Raw genomic sequence first — 16669 nt, forward strand, 5'->3', positions numbered from 1 at the left:
GTGTTTTCAGTCACATAAAAGACCTTCAAGCTCTTGTGCCAGCTGGATTCACCAGCTCCAGCCCCAGTCCGCGCACGGCTAAGAGTTCGGGCTCCAGAGTCAGAAACACAGGGGTTAGTTTGACTCCGCAGCTCTGCCCCTTATGAGCTGGCTAGCCTTGAGAAGAGGTGTCTTAATCTCTGAGCTGCTGATTCCTCGTCTGTACAGTGGAGACAATGAGGTCCTTGTAGCTCAATCTCGCAGCTGTATGGGAAGTTAGCAGGGAACCGAGGAACGGGTGTGGAATTTGGAGTCACCTTGGTTTTGAAGCCGGGTCCTGTCTCCTATTGTTCTCTTTGGGCATGTCACCGCACTCTGTGAACCTCAGCTTTCTCGTCTTTAAAACGGGGGTGATACAACTCACCTGGAAGATTTGCTATGAGGTTCAAAAGAAGTTCTGTTTGTAAAAACACTACAACTCCGCAGGTGTTAGCTAGGAGCAGTTTTTATCTTATTGTTACAGACTCACTAGGTAACATTCCTAACCCATTACACACTTTCCATCCTCACAATGCTTATGTCTATGGAAATATACCAAGAAAAATGACAATAAGTGTATTTTTTTCCCCAGGTGTCCATATTTCTAAAGGACAGAGTTCAGAATTCTAACGGTCGCTTTGTGTTGCCAGTGTCCGGGCCTGTTCCCTGGGGAATTGAAGTCCCTGGACTCATCAGGTGAATTCTCAACAATAATTATCAGACCAGTGTTTGGGGTGCCAGGAAACCAACATGTGGGCCACCACATAGATTGCAGCACACTGGGCCCCTGTCTTTCTTCAGTAAAGCACAGCAGTGAGGAGGTCAGGTTCTAACCCCAGCTCTGCCATGTAGCAGATACTTGACGGCAAATCACCCAGTTCTCCAGGATTCATTTCCTCATGGTTACTGTGAGGACGAATAAGATAATGTAATAATACTCAAAAGTGCTCACACAGCACCCAGCACATGACATGGACTCAATAAATATTACTCGTATCATTATTGTTGTATTGTTATTACCACCACAACCAGCATCTTTAGCTGGAAGGAGGGCATAAATTCCTCTTTGTCCCATAGGACAAAGAATAAAGATGCCTCCATGACTACCTGAGCTTGGAGAACATTCCATCATGTCATACTTTGTATTGTAGAATGTTCAACACCAAAGGCGAAGAAGTGAAGAGGGTCGAATTCCAGCACAGTGGAAACTACGTCGCGGCACCAAAGGAAGGTTCTTTTGAATTGTATGGAGACCGAGTCCTGAAACTGGGAACTAATATGTAAGCAAACTCTCCTTCCCGGAATGAATTCAAGTCAAAGGGAAGTCACTTCACTTAAGAATTCGGCTTGTGACTTCTGCTGTGAAAAATCCCTGCTGACAAATGGAGTGATTGCCCCTTAGATACAATGCATGCAGAGCTCTCCCATATTTAAAGGGCACCTAAGATTTCCAAACATAAGACACCTCAACATGTTTAAAAGAAATGATTTCAAGTGGCCATAGAGATCCAGAAAGGCTTGGTCTTCAGGTATTGCTCACATTTTCCCAGCGCCCCACGTAACTTGGCAAACAGAGGCACTTCCACACAGCTTCCCAGGGGTTTTTCCCTGGGAGGAAGTGAAATTTGAGTGGTTGACACTCAGTTGTATTCTGTAATCCCAGCACCTTTCTGGATGCTTTTAAATGTCTCAAAATAAAAGCTGTGAGCTGTTTACGGGTTGGAAGGAAGTCAGTGTAAAGGGCTGGACAGTGTTGTCATGGTATTCTGTTGACACCAGGTACAGTGTGAACAGGCCTGTGGAAACCCATATGTCTGGACCATCAAACAACTTAGCTTCACAGACGCAGGTGAGCTTCTGCCTCCCTTCTTCTGAGCGTAACTCTAGATACAAACATATGGCTGGGGAGAAGGGTGGGAACTCTAGATTTGAAAGCTAGCCAATGTTTCTCTCATTGTTTGCAATCTTCTCGATTCAGGCTTACAAGCACGCAGGTTTTTAATTGTAGTTTCTCATGGAGACTTCCAGTGATCTGACTAATTAGGTAATTTTAGGCTTGGCTCAATCACCATAATTAAGTGGGAACCACACAAGAGGACATGTGAAATTAGCATCATACCAGTGCCATTAGGTCCATGGTTGCTAAGCTCAGCACCTGTGCATATTCTGATCATGAAAACATCCCTTTTCAATGCTTCCCTGTATAATGACGTGGTAGCTAAGTTCAAAATGGGGTTTTAGGGTCTCTGAATTCTACCTTTACCAATTTTCACTGAACTAGCTACCAGCTAGCTATGGGACAAATCATGGAACATTCAGTTATTCAGCAAACACTCGTTGAACTACTTCTGTAGGCCGGGTACTTAGGGACACAAAGCTGGCTTGGACCTGGTCCCGTCCTGAAGGGATCTGTGGTACTCTGGGGAAGACAGCAGTAGAAACAAGTAACTACAGCACATGGAAGAAGAGCCCCTTGGGCATTCTGAACATAGCGCTGTGCCAGAGCACATGTGCTGTGCAGTGGGGTGGAGACGGGCCGGGATCAGGAAGGCTTTTCAGAGAGGGTGATATTCCAGTGGCGTTCCAGAGTGGGTAAGATGCCAAACAGCTGAGATGAAGAAATGGGCATGCAGACCAAGGTGACAGTTTGAGCAAAGGTTCCGAAGGGCAGGAGAGCATGGTGTTTGGGGAAAACAAGGCTAGATCATGGCCTAACTGAGTCAGGCGGCCAGCGATTCGACTGTACGGGGACACTGGGGCCTGATTAGGTAGGGGCTTAAACAACTCGGACCTCGTCCTTTAGGCAGGAGGCGCAGGGCTTTGTTTCAAGCATGGGAGAAGTGGGATGAGAACTCTACTTTAGATGATTCTGGCCGCAGAGTGATGGAAGAGGCGGAGCAGGGGAAGGCTGAATTAGAGGGAGCCCAGGAAAGAAGGGGAGAAGGTTGAAGTGGACAGGACTGCGAGGGAATGGATTCAGGGATGTGTTCACGCTGGTCACCACCTGAGGGCAGTGTGGTAGCTCCTATAGAGTGAGTGTCCTTGGGTCTGGAGCCTTGACTAGGGCTGCTTGTGAATGCTGAGAACGCTGAGGGAACTAGACTGACCGAAGAGGAAGCAGTGTTCTTCAAGGCGGAAGGTAGTGTGAGGGCAACGGAGTCCCTGGGGCCTTGCACTCATCTTGAAAGTGTGAAAATCTCTGGTTTGCTGTCTTGCTAGAGTCCCTCTGCTTCTAACGCAGATGCTTTCTCTTTTGGTTAAGCCTGTTTTCTATGTTTTATTTGGTCCTAGTATTTCCCAGAAATAATGTAAAGTTATTTTATAATACCATCCTGGGTCTCTGGGTCTCAGCAGGAAATAGGATCACTTTCACTGTGGCTAAAAATCATGCAATTGTTTCTCCAGCAAAGCATTGCTCCTCCAAACCCTCTTGCTAAAGAAGAGCTGAATTTCTTGGCCAGGCTGATGGGAGGAATGGAGATTAAGAAACCCGGTGGCCCTGAGCCAGGATTCCAGTTGAACCTCTTCACCACCGATGAAGAGGAGGAGTATGTTTTAAACCTATTTCTTTAAAGACATATATAAAAATCCTACTTGCGATAAATCAAAACAAAGGGGCCATTGTAAACCAGTGACACTTATAAATACAGCTGTAAAGATCACAAATGACCTATCAGCAAATTCAATAACCTAATTAAAGAAGAATCCACCAGTATTAAGTAGCCTGAACCTTCTGGATTCGTTCAAAAAAATAGTTCTAATGTTTTACTTAGCATGGCACAGGTGAACAAGAAGTATTGGAAGTCATGGTCATCATATTCAGAAAAGTCTGTTAAGAAACCATAGGAAGGTCGAGATGTCTTTGGGATTAGACGGCCTCCCCCAACACCAGTCGCGGTAGTCATTCACTGAGACTTGTACAGTGCTTTACAGTTTATAGAGCACTTTTGCATTCATGATCTCGTGATCATCCTCAACCAAATATTTGGGGTGGGCGTTGCCATCTATTTTCCTATCCATTGAACTAGCTTCTTTTGTGCACTTCTGTGTGTCAGGTACTAGGGTAAGTGCTGGGGACACAAAGATGAGTGTAGAACCTAGAGCCTGTCCTCAGGAGCTCCCCACATAGTAGGAAACTGAACATGTACGTAAGTTATTTCAGTGTCATACTCATCGATGCGCTAATGGAAGACACAGTGATTACTTTGTACCAGCAGACCAAAGGAGTTGGCATCTGAGCTGGGTTTTGGAGTTTGCCAAGCAGAGGAAGGGAAAGCATTCTTGGCAGAGTTTAGTATGTGCAAAGGCACAGAGATGTCATAGGACTTGACTTTCTGGAGTGTAGGGTACCTTGGTTGGCAATGTGGTAGAAAGTTGAAGGGAAATGACAGAAGATGAGGCAGAAAAAAAAATAGGTGGCCAAATTATCAAGTGCCAGTTTGCCACGCTGGAGAGAACCCTAACCTTTGACCCATTTCTCTCCCTTCTTATGCAGACAAGCAGCGCTGAGCAGGCCAGAAGAGTTATCCTATGAAGTTGTCAACATACAAGCTACTCAGGTGTGTGCAAAGGATTCCACAAGTCAGATCTTACTCCCCTCTTCATCTTGTAATAATCTTGAACTTCAAAGGCCCTCCCTTCTTCTCTCTAATCAGCATGTAACTATAGTCCCTATCCTGAAAAACAGGTGAGGAACTGAAATGTATCACAGTGGTGGGCTGAGAATTGAATACCAACTGCACCTCTCATTTCTCCAACAGGACCAGCAAAGGAACAAAGAGCTGGCTCGGATCATGGGGGAGTTTGAGATCACAGACCAGCCAAGGTGGAGCGCCAGCAAGGGCGATGATTTGCTGGCCATGATGGATGAGTTATAGCTGTGTTGACCAGGCACACCCCTCCTGCCACAGGAGAGGCTGCCTAATGAGGACCCTGGGGAATCCCCAGGGAGCGAAAGGATGCTGCTAGTTTTCTACTGAGTAGAGCTGTTACCTCTTGTTCCTGTTTATATTGTAATGAACTTTGCAAGTCTCTCTCAGCGAGCACACTCTCTGGAAGGCACACACATACACATTTTTTCAGCAAAATATATTCTAGCTTTTAAATTCGACCTTTCCCATTTTCCTTCCAGTTTTATGACAACCATGCAAAGCATCCTGGGCCATAGGTTCAGAGTCAGTAAGGGCACACTGCCTCCCACTGCTGATTCCATTGACAGCTTTCCTGTGGGGACCTGCAGCTCACAGATGTCTGCACATCAGCACAAAATTTCAGAGCCCTCCGGGGTGTATTCTGCCTTGTGAGTTTGAAATAAGTTGAAAAGGTAGTTGCCTCAAACAGTTGGGGCCCAGTTTAGACAGTCCTCCTGTCCCTGGCACACTGGGAACTAGAACCTCAGAGGCAGAGGAAGCAAGGCTGTGCCCGAAACTCTCAGCTGGGTCCCACACAGAGCATGTGGGATCTAGAGTTCTCTGCACATCCCTCCACCCATATGTGGTGTGGGCTTATCCCATATGGAGATGTGTACCAAGGAAGTAGTTTGCTTTCCAGCTTGATATGTACTCCTCACCCCCCGAGTCTTCCTCTGCCACTCCGTGTTCTTGCTTTCTAAAGACACCCAGCATGACGTGCCAGGACGTTTGTCTCCTCTGATCACCATCAGGGGCCAAGCAGAGCATTAAGTTAGGTGCATGGGAGACACACGTGGTGTGCCATTTTCCCTTCTATGTACCAGATGAGCGACTTCCCTGGGCGCATACCAAGTCTAATTGGGATCCATGTAAAATATCTCAGACCAGGGCTACCCTAATTGTTTCAGGAAGGAGCGTCAGCCTGGGATTGAGTAACTGGAGGGCTTGGGGCCAACCAACATCCAGAGGTCATGGTCCATTCAGCCCTATGGAAGAAATATCCAGAATGGCAGAGGGTAGGAGAGAAACTGAGCTCAGCTTGTCATTGCCTGAGATTGCACCAACCACCGGGACCAATTGGGGCTCTCACACCTTGGCAAGGGTGGAGGTAAACACAGTTCTGGAATGTGAGGGTCAGGGAAGCTGTCCTTTCACTTGCCAAGGCATAGGGTTTGTTTACAGAAAGGTAAATCACCAAATCAATTTAAGTTGCTTCCTGCCCATGAAAGTTACACTTTCGTACCTACAAAGACTCCCCAAGCAGTCCAATAGGGATGAAAGGCCTACCTTGCTATAAAATGCTTATTATAGCCTTGCAAAGTACCTTCTGTTTTAGTCTCTTTTAAGCAATCTGGACACCAGTTGGGGTGGCCTGACTGGGTGACAGATGAAGGGGAAGGTTCTGACCTATTCTGAGTCTGGCTCCCATCGCACTGCCACAAACCTGAACTTCACTGTCTGCTCTGAGCACGTCCTGGGGCCTTGGAGGTGGGCCATGAGCTGCCGAGAAGAGATCAGACTCCTCCCTCCACCTACCCCAGAGCAATGCTGAGGATTTCAAATGTATCTGTCGTCTCCATAAATAAACAAGATACAGATCTCTGGTAAGGCAGCCTTATGATGAGGCAATCTTTGGGTTTCATGTCTCTAGACTTGTACAAATATTGAGAAAAACAAGTTTATTTGCATGGTGGTTCAGGGCATCCAGAGAAAGCAGGGGAGGGAGAAGGAGGCAAAGAAAAAAGAAGATAGGGATTACTCTGACAAGTTACGTAGACTGAGTAATAACAACGCATCAGTGTTCACCTAAAACCAGGCCACAGGATATGAGGGTGTCCACGTTAGTGCCCAGTGCGCTTTATGGGGAGGCATGCGGCAGTCAGAACCAGGACACTGGGTTCTGGTCCCATCCCTGCCCCAAATTCACCATGGTGTCTTGGGGAGTTACCCTTACCAAGCCCTAGTTCCCTCATCTGCAAGAAAGAGAAAGAACTAGTTCACTGGCTCAAAGCCAGCTTGCCTACACAAGTTGTTGAGTTGACAGTTTCCTAGGCCAAGCCCCAGGTAGGACCAGAGAACTGGAATTTTTACCCATGCTGACCCCAGTTGCATGCTTTCAGGGTATATCTGCTCTCTTCAGCTCTTCTGTGACTAATCTCAACTAAATTTCAAATTGTCCCACTCTTATCAGTGTTGGAATGCTCTACAGATTATGTAAGGCAAAGCTCTAGAAAAGCCTTGTGAACAGAAGTATTTTAATGGCTCCCAGAAGAAAGGTATAATAAAAATTGAGAGTGAAGAGGGAACGAAAAAAAGGGGAAATCACCCCATGGAGGCTGCATAGTATCTGGCAATTTTTAAAGGTAAACTCACTTTTTCCCTTGGATCCAGATCCTGGTAGGCAAGAAAGAAACTTCAGCATGGTATCGAGATTCTGGAGATTCCCAAATCCAGACAGAATCCAATTCCCTCATCCATTTCATCTGGTTTGTCACTCTGGTTTATATCCAGTATGGAGCCCAACTCAAGCCACAGGAAACCACGGAAAAAGAAATGTAAATTTTGGAAAATATACCGGAGGGCCCAAAAATGTATACATATGACTTATATCATCTTTTGTTATTGGTATATATTGAGTATTACAATTTTAATACAGTTTTTTCCTTTCTTAAAATGTATATACATTTTTTTGGCACCCTCTGTATTTATCATAATACTTAATCATAAAGACCCACATTAAAATCTGAAAATTAATACAACTTTCACCTACCCCTGCTGCCTTTAAATAATGCCCTGGGTAACTCCTCTTTAGCTGCTAAATTCCTGGACAGCTGACCATAGTGGGAGTTAAAGGAAATGTTCGCAGGGATTGGGCCAGGGAACCCCTTCACAGCTTCATGATTTGGTGTAAAGTAAATTCTCAGGTCATAATTCAGCCCTTTTCAAATGAGAATGTCAAGATGCATTCCAATGGCTAATGGAAATGAATTGTGGATTTCTTGATTACCTTAATACTTCTCCCCTACATACTACATTCTTTTTGTTTCTGGTCAGTGTTCTCTGTTAGCTCCCCAAACTACCTGAAACCCTAATTGCATTAGCCTGGTGAGGCCACACCACTAGCACAGCCCCAGAAGAGCTGGGGGCAGAACCCAGGACTCCTAAATCCTAGACAGGCACATTTGCCTCAGATCACTCTGCCCTCCTTTCTCTTTATGAAACTCACTGACTTCTGAAACGTTGGGGCCAACATTTGTTTCAGGTTTTCAAGGGGAAGGTATGGTGTCAGCCAAGGACATTTGACTCATGCTCCGAATATCCTAAAGACCTCTCAGCATTGGTTACAATTGAGGAAATAATACTAATTTTGTATGTTCTCCCTCATCTCTCTAGCTCAGCGTATCTTTTGTCTACACCCTTCTTCCCCTCAGTCTCACCCAGCCTTCTTTCTGCACCTCACATATTTATCCAAATGGCTGCGGAGGTGCTCCTTTCCTATCCAAACCGCTTTCACCCACCCCTTTGGCCTCTGCCTCTCCAGGGACTCCTTGCCTCCATCTTAATCCATCTGGCTGCTCACACATTCCTCTCCTCTCCAGCACTGCAGGCTTCCTTGCTGCCTCACCTTCCCTCCCTCATACACCCCTATAGCTCCTTTCACTACACAGATCCTAATTCTCATGTCTCCAGGCCTCAGCTTTGCTAGATCCAACAGCCATTTCTCCTCCCCATGCTCCTTGGCTCTTTGAAGGCCTTCAGCTCTACCAAACATGCTTGTCTTCCTAAAACTCTCACCCTTGAGCCCTCGTGACTCTAATCATACTGCTTTCTGACTACACTTCCCCTCCCTTCCTCAGTGGCTTCCGGTTGAGGATTACCCTGTATGATACAGGTGTTGATGTAGCTAGCTATTTTTAAAAGTCTGTCAAAATGACCAGGTCATTTGCCAGATGACCCTTATTTCATCCCTGGCTTTTTTCATTCCTCACCCTGTTCTCATCTTTCACTCCATTTCTCCCTTCTATGCCTTACTCTGACACGCCCCACCACCAAATGTTTTATGCACCCCTGGTGCTTAGTTTGCATTCTTCTGCAAATTGTTTTGCACAGCTTTCTTTTTTCAGAGAGGCCATTACTTTCACCCATTACTGCTAACTGCAAACCTCTGTATTCCCCCTTAGCTGGGCTGCAGGCTCACTTTTCTGAGATGTCCCACACCACCTCACATTTCAGAGTCTAACGCTAATGTCATTTTTATTTAGTATATTTATTTCACTGTCAAAAAGCATGGAAGAAACTTAAATATAATACAAAACAGGACAGTCTTCCATTGAAAAGAAATGGAAGGGATGGGTAGAGGTTACCAAAAACTTCCTAACAATGGAGACAATCACCAACAGAGAAGTCAGTTGCTGTTCACTGGAGTCGGTCAGGCAGTGGTTAGGGGATCATCTGTGGGTGCTGCAGAGGGGATTTGGACACTGGGTGGTAAGTTGAAGCAGGTGACCTAGGAATCACCCTAACCGTAAGGATTCTGTGATCCCCTGATAATGAGAAACAGAAGCACAACAGAGCTCATCTAAAGGGAACAGAGAAATTCAAGGCTCCTGAAATGAATTTAATTCGAGTGGGCCTTGTACTGGTCTAGGTTGTTGGTTGCCAAAAATTGGAACCGATTCTGGCTATTTAAGTAGAGAAGGAATTTACTGAAAGGGAATCAGGCAACTCAGAGTTCTCTAGACAGTCTGTCGGGCAGACTGGAGAACCATGAGGAAACGGACAGGAACCAGGGAGGTTAGTCAGCATAGCAGAGGACTCCAGCACCAGGAGTGCCCTCAGGATGAGGCACTGGATGGATGACGCAGGTGCGAGCACAGAGCCTAAACAGTCCCTGCTGGTTTGTACCGCAAGCTCCAGATTCAAAAATCTGATAATTTCTGAGTTTAGGCCACATGCTGTAATTGACAAGGATCAGAGACAATATCTGACCTTTAAATTACCTGTAGTGGGAAGCAGAACTTCACCTGCCACCGAAATTCGTAGAATGTCTGATTTCCCCAAACATGGGAAAAGGAGTTTAGTGGCTGAATAGCCAAAAAATGAGATTTCCTCCACACGCACGACCCCCACCCCACCCCAATCTTCTTACTCCTATCAATGGGCCACCATCGCTCTGCATACCTAGTGTTAACATTTAAATCGATTCCTCCTCCTCCTCCTCTTCCTTCTCCTCTTCCTCCTCCTCCTCCCCACACTCCACATTTAATCAGCCTCCAAGGATTCTAATTAACTGTTTTCCAAATTGTCAAGCTCATTTCCACCAAGTCCTTCGCACAAACTGTGTCCTCTAATTGCAATGTTCCCCTCCTAGTTTTCACAAGGTTGGCTTCATGTCATTCATCTCAGCTCAGATGTCAACTTATTAGGACATCCCTGACCATCCAATAAAAGGCCACCCAGTCACTATCACATCACCGTTTTTTAATTCTCTGAAGAACTTTTATCATAATTTTCTTGTTTTTCTTATATACCCCCCCCCACACACACACACACACCAGTAGATTTAAAGGTCATCAATTCTGGGAGCTTGTCTCCTTGGTCACCGCTATGGCCAGAGCGTGGGAAGGGACCTGACACATGGTGAAGAATCAATGAATGTTTGTTGAATGAATGAATGACTCCAATGAAGGGGAGACTCCAATGACATTTGCCGGGGGTTGCGAGAACGTGAGCACGACGCTCGCAAGGCATTCTGGGGATTGTAGTTCGGGATCACCCCGCGGTGGCGCGGGCCCGCGAACTGAGCGCTCTCTATGCTCCGGGAGGACAGAGCGGCGCCGTCGTTGCTATGGCTTTTCAGTCTCGCGGCTGGAGGGAAGCCGCCCAGCTAGGCGCCCGCTAGCTCTGGCGCCAACGCGGCCCGGGAAGCGGAAAGAGTCCGGCGTGGTGGGTCCAGGGACCCCCAGGGCGGAGCGCGAGGAGACCGGGGCGCCGGAGGACAGCGCGAGCAGCGGAAGCGTGTACTGCCCGATTTGCGGAGGGTAGCTCATCTCCCCCAGCCCACTCCCACGGCTCTGTGAGTAAAGGCTCGTCCCCGTCCTCTCCTTCCCGATGCGCTCACCGGCCTGACGAAGCCGAGTGGCTGGCTCGAGGTCTCCCTCCCAGGAAGTGCCAGAGCCCGGCCCAGAGCCCGGGTCTGCCGCTTGGCAGTGCGGGTGCGGCCCCGAGCCTCCGCTTGGGCTCAGACTTCGGGTGAAGCCTGGTGGGTCGTGAGACCCTGCTCAGCCCTGCGGGGCTTCCGAGTGAGGTCTTAAAGAAGATTCCACCACCTTCCACCCGAAGTCTGAAAATAGGGACGGATGAGACAAACTTCCATGAACAAAACATCAGGGCATGTGGAAAGCAAAGGAAAGCACATTTCATGTGCTGAGCTTCTGTTAGCCTCATGTAGCCTGTGGTTTAATAGATGTGGAAACAGGTTCGGAGACGTTGAGTAACTAACTGCCCTAGGTTTACAGTTGGTGGGTGGAGCGGAAATTCCATCCCAGGTTTCTCAAAATCTGTGCTTTATATGTTCCCCCCCCCTTTTTTTCAATGAATGACCTAAATTTCTACTTACATGGTGGCTGCATAATGTAGACAGACCAGTCGTTCTCAGTGGGCCCCAGACCAACAATCAGCATCAACTGAGAATATGTTAGGAAGGCACGTTCTTGGGCCCCACCTTAGACCCACTGAGTTAGAAACTGAGAATGGGGCCCAGCGATGTGTTTGAACGAGTCCTCCAGGTGATTCTGATGCTCACTAATGTTCGAGATCTGGTGATTTCACCTAGGGGGTCATGTTAAAATGCAGACTCTTTCAGAAGGTATGGGGAGGGACTGACGATCCTGCATCTCTGACAAATGCGTGGGTGATGCTGAAACTGCTGGTCCGTGGACCATACTCTGAGTAGCAAGGGGATAAACTACACCTCAGCGGTAGTTCTCAAACTGGGATACACATTAGAATTACCTGAGGAGCTTGTGAAACATAGGATACCTGGGGCTCCACGCGTGACCAAATGAATCAGAATCTCGGGGGTGCGGCAGTCAGGTAAAAACCCACCAGGTGATTCTAACATGCAGTGCAGTTTCAGAACCCCCAGTGTGGAGTTTGGAGGAGGGAAGCCACGGATTTTGAATCCCAGCACCCCCACTTATCAACTGTTTGACCTTGGGCAAGTGACTGAACCTCCCCTGGCCATATTTTCTTCGTTTATAAAATAAGCATAAGTAATCCTTGGCTTATAAGGTTGCGTAAAGGTTTTATGAGGTGTGTATATGCAGCGCCTGCTCCACAGACTCAAAAACGGGGGAGGCGGGCAGACCTGGGGGAGTCTGTGCTGGGGATTTTGTGCTAGACCCCGGTGGAGGTGAGTTGACAACTGCACCGGTTGGCTCGCTATAGCTCCCATCTGTGTGCTTCTCCCGCAAGCAGCCAGCAGTGTGGGAAAATGGCGGTGAGCCACTCGGTGAAGGAGCGGACCATCTCTGAGAACAGCCTGATCATCCTGCTGCAGGGCCTCCAGGGCCAGGTCACCACTGTGGACCTGCGGGATGAGAGCGTGGCCCACGGACGCATAGACAACGTGGACGCTTTCATGAACATCCGCCTGGCCAAGGTCACCTACACAGACCGTCGGGGGCATCAGGCCAAGCTGGATGACCTCTTTGTAACCGGCCGGAACGTCCGTTACGTCCACATCCCAGACGATGTGAACATCACTAAGACCATTGAGCAGCAGCTGCAGGTCATCCATCGGGTACGCAACTTTGGCAGCAAAGGTCAAGGCCGGCGGGAATTTCCCACCAAGAAGTATAAATGAGTTTGGCCCTTCGACAAGCGCCAGTCCCCACTCAGGTTCCTTCTGAGTTCTACTGAGCCAACGACTGCCTGCTGTCCGTCCCCTCCCAGGTTCTGGGAAGGGGGCAGGGCCAGCCCAGAAAGTGGTGTCTGACAGACAACACCTGTCACGCTTGCCTTTCACAGGGTTCCACCTCCCAGATTCATTCTGGGACTCAGAATCCTATTTACCTGTGGCCTTGGGGTAGATGACAATCCCCTTTTTGATCAGTTGCACCTGAATCTGTGATTTACTGATTTAGGGAATCTGTCAAATAGTTTTCAACCCTCACACAGTGAGGATTATTAAGTGTGCTGGGCCTCAGCCACCTCTGAATATCCCTATTTCTCTTGCAGTTGTGTTTGTTTTCTCATAAAACTAAACTTGGACACAAACAAGTCCGTGCCTCTTGCTTCCCCTGATGAGTGTGGGTTCCCTTTTGGTCCTGTGTCCTAGGCTGCGGGGTCTCAAACTTGGCTGCACATGGGACTCACCTATCCCACACTCACCTATTTGGATTTCGCCGGTATGGGGTATGGCCCGGGCATTGTATTTTTTTGTAAGTTTCCCACATAATACTGATATGCAGCAAAGTTTGAGAAGTGTAGTAGGAGAGTCCTTCAGTCTGGTCAGGTGGAAAGTGGCTTTTCTGTTCAGATTCCCTATGGAGGAGGCTGTTAGTCTCATTGCATTTCCTCAGGGGGAGAGGTTGCAGTAATCCTGGGCCCTCCCCTCAAGTGTGGGAACTCCTCCAACAGCAAGTAATCAGGCTCTAATTCTGAGAGTCATTGGGTCCTCAGGGAAGAAGGGATTCTGGGGTTAGAACCCAAGTCTTTGTTGTCACTGCCTTGCAGCCAGACCAGCCCTGCCACAGGCAAACCACCATCTCAGTAAAAGCAGCTCCATCCTGTGGAACCAGAAGGTTTGTCTTCATCAAACGAACATCCACAGAGCAGCTGCCTAGTGCTCGGCCTTCTCCTGAGCACACACTAACGATAAGATTTGCTACCTTCTGGAGAGGAATTTATAATCTAGTGGAAGAGGTGATCAGTAACCACAAAAATGGGATTCAGCCAGAGAACTGCTGTGCCAGTGTTGTAAATAAGGCTCCTTAAGATGCTGTCATTTCTTGAGGGAGATTTGAGAGGAATATTCATTTGGGCATGAGCAACCCAAGGTCATTGCATTTACATTCCAGCACAATCTTTGTCAAAGTGTTGTCCTTGGACCACCTCATGAGAACCAACTGAGATGTGTCTAGAAAAGCCACTTTCCTGGCTCCCTTTCCCCAGACTTGAACCAGAATCAAGCTGGAACTCTGCATTATTCATTTAAATGTAAACGGAGAAGGAGGCTGCCATTTAAAGAGCCAAAGGATAGCAGAGGAAACTGCTACTGCAAAGGTCCTGAGGTGGGAAAGCTTGGGAGTTTGGGGCAATAACAATACCATTGCCATTCCCGAGGCAGGAGAAATCGGAGAGGGGTGGAGCAAATGATACAAAGACCTTGTGGGCAAGGAGCGTAGCTGGTTCCAATTCTGGTGTGTAAGAAATATAACTTGAATTTTCTCTAACTCAAGTGAATTCATGTTTTGCCTCACTCAGCCAGTGTCAGAAACTTAATTGCAGTCCATTCAAAGTTACCCCCACTTTCCTTGGAATTGGTCGAATTCTAGGGTACTTCCTTTCAAGGCACCAAAGCATGGGAAGGGTAGTCTAATCTGGTGGTCATTCAGTCACATTAGCATCCACTGAAATGTCCTCGTTTTGTTCTGGCATTTTGTCATCTATCTACTCAGGTTGCACAAGTCCACGAGGGTTTTGTTCTGGTGTTTTGTCATCAGCCCACTCGGGTTGCTGCTGAGTTGCTCTTCTCTGACCAAAGACCGCCTGACCTCCCCTTCAAGTGTAACCCATACCCCTCTCAGGGTTCAGATTTTTGTTCTACTTTTCCCAGGCCAATCAGGCCCAAATTCTTAGGGTCTTGGATAAGTTAGGCCCTGTTTGCCCAAATGCAGCACACAGCTGTTTTCTTCAGAGGGTTTCGTTACTGCTTGGCGTTCCCCCAGGAAAAAGAAGCACAACTCTTCCTGTTTTCCACTCTCTGAGACCCAGCTGATACCCTCCAGCTACCAGGCGGAGAAGAAGCTTCTTTCTTCTCAGGGACCACCCCCAAGTCAGTCTCCCAGATCCCTGTGTCACACAGTTTTCTAAATTTGTATCTGCTCAGAAATTCTTTCCATTCCTCTCTGAAGCCTAGGCCTTTGGAATTCAGAAGCTAAAAATGAACTCTGCGTTCTGTTGTATCATTTATTTCCTGACAGAAGGAATGCAGAGTAACCTAGCTATCTGCATAAAGGAAATGCCAAGAGACACCAAGGAAGAGATTTTAAAACAAGAAAAAAACATTGCCAGTGTCATCACCCCATTGGAGTTTGGGTTTTGTGCTACTCGTGGTGTGGCCTTTATTCAAGTCCAGACATAAAGCAATGTGGGGGTCCTAGGTGATGACTGAGCCCTCAGGAATTCTGACTGCTCAGGTGGTATGGCATGTCCCCTCTTTCCCTTCCTGTTTCTGGAGAGAAGAGTACAGGGATCTCTGTCTCTGATTTGTAGGAGGGGACTATCAGGGCTCTGAGGAGAGCTGGGAGCTGGGTGGGCATGCAGCTTGAAGGTCCTGTCTCCCTGGGGGCCATACAAGTGACACAGCATCTCCAGCTCTCAGCTGGTTAGGACATGAAGGGACTTGAAGGAGAACATCCAGTTCAGTGAGTTCCAGTCTGGTATCCCTGCCTAAAAGATCCCTGAGGGTAGTAGGGGTCCTTTGAGTTCTTACCAATGTTCCAGAAGGACCCAGAGAAACAGCACATAGTATTGGAGGGTAACGAAGCTGGCTTGGTCTCTGCTTTGGGCTGTAATTGTACCAGCAGGGTGGTGGTCACCTTGGCTTGCTCTTTCTGATCACAAGCTCTAGTGGCTGTAATACGAGGCTGTGATCAATGAAAAGGGAAAAACGACTTGATGCAAGTTGTATGAGAGACAAAATCTTACTGAATGTGAGGCTCGTGTGGAGGGAAGATGCTAAGAGAAGCTTTGACGGTGAGCTGGTGGGGAAGCACTGAGCCAGTACAACTCTGCCTTTTTACAGCTGGGGAAACAGGCCGTTTCCTCGGGGGAAGGGGAAAGGGGTCTTCTCAGGTCCCATGTGTAACTTACTGGCAGAATGCCAGGAGGGTCGTCATAAGTAGCTATCACTTGCCGAACCTCATTGCGTGCCAGGCCCTGTGCCAGGGCCCTAGGTGCTGCAGGAGGACAGAGCTGTCGCCTGTTTGGTCCCACTGGGTCTCCAGCATCTAGCCCAGTGCTCTGCACATAGCAGGCACGCCATAAATCTTTGTGGAATGAACGAATCATCTCATTTCATCATTGTTACCATGGTATATATTAGTAGCCCCATTTTACAGGTGAGCAAACAGACCCAGAAAGGTGAAGTGACTTGCTCAAGGTTGAAGAGCCAGTGAACAGCAGAGCGGGGATATGAACCTAGGTCTGTATGAGTCGAATTCCATGATACTGCACTATACTATTCTGCTTGCTAGCACTCCTGACACCACATGACGACACAGTGCCCTGCTTGTCTCGATGGTGGTACCCAATCACCAGGTGCGGGCCTGGCGCTCAAAACTTGCCATACACAGGCGTGGGGCTTGGCCACAAAGAGAAGCCAGAAGTCCGCCAATAACAAGGATTTGCTGGGTTTCAGAAGCCCGAGGAAGCTCTTTGGGGTTGAAGGCCTCCTCCTGTGATGGGCACGCCTGCCTATATCTCGTCAAGCAACCATCTCATGCTGTTGTGAC

The 16669-nt window shown here is 47.8% G+C and overlaps 2 protein-coding genes across 5 annotated transcripts in view; both read left to right on the top strand.

Moving 5' to 3' along the window:
• Nucleotides 1-7673, top strand: part of OSCP1 (organic solute carrier partner 1) — a 28002-nt gene extending 20329 nt beyond the window's left edge. For 2 of the 3 annotated variants that reach the window (XM_081057146.1, XM_081057145.1), the window contains 6 exons: nt 611-714; nt 1170-1298; nt 1798-1867; nt 3424-3566; nt 4514-4577; nt 4779-7673. In XM_081057146.1, coding sequence (XP_080913272.1) covers nt 611-714; nt 1170-1298; nt 1798-1867; nt 3424-3566; nt 4514-4577; nt 4779-4895 — 627 coding nt within the window. In that variant the 3' untranslated portion in view covers nt 4896-7673. The remainder of the gene's footprint in view (nt 1-610; nt 715-1169; nt 1299-1797; nt 1868-3423; nt 3567-4513; nt 4578-4778) is intronic. The other variant, XM_081057147.1, reaches the window with a different exon arrangement.
• A 3029-nt stretch (nt 7674-10702) lies between these two features.
• On the top strand, nt 10703-14384 carry LSM10 (LSM10, U7 small nuclear RNA associated). 2 transcript variants are annotated; one of them, XM_081057148.1, is made up of 2 exons: nt 10703-11004; nt 12408-14384. In XM_081057148.1, exon 2 carries the CDS (start codon nt 12424-12426, stop codon nt 12793-12795), a length of 372 nt encoding a protein of 123 aa, XP_080913274.1. In that variant the 5' UTR covers nt 10703-11004; nt 12408-12423; the 3' UTR covers nt 12796-14384. The 2 variants fall into 2 exon arrangements, with proteins under 2 accessions (XP_080913274.1, XP_080913275.1); XM_081057149.1 differs by having other exon boundaries at nt 10741-11004; nt 12405-13205.
• Nucleotides 14385-16669: the final 2285 nt, after the last annotated feature.

Source organism: Rhinolophus hipposideros (assembly GCF_964194185.1).
Source record: "Rhinolophus hipposideros genome assembly, chromosome: 8".
Taxonomy (NCBI): Eukaryota; Metazoa; Chordata; class Mammalia; order Chiroptera; family Rhinolophidae; genus Rhinolophus; species Rhinolophus hipposideros.

What these genes read in the sequence shown, in the direction of transcription:
- LSM10 (XM_081057148.1), top strand. Translation starts at nt 12,424, where the DNA reads ATGGCGGTGAGCCACTCGGTGAAGGAGCGGACCATCTCTGAGAACAGC.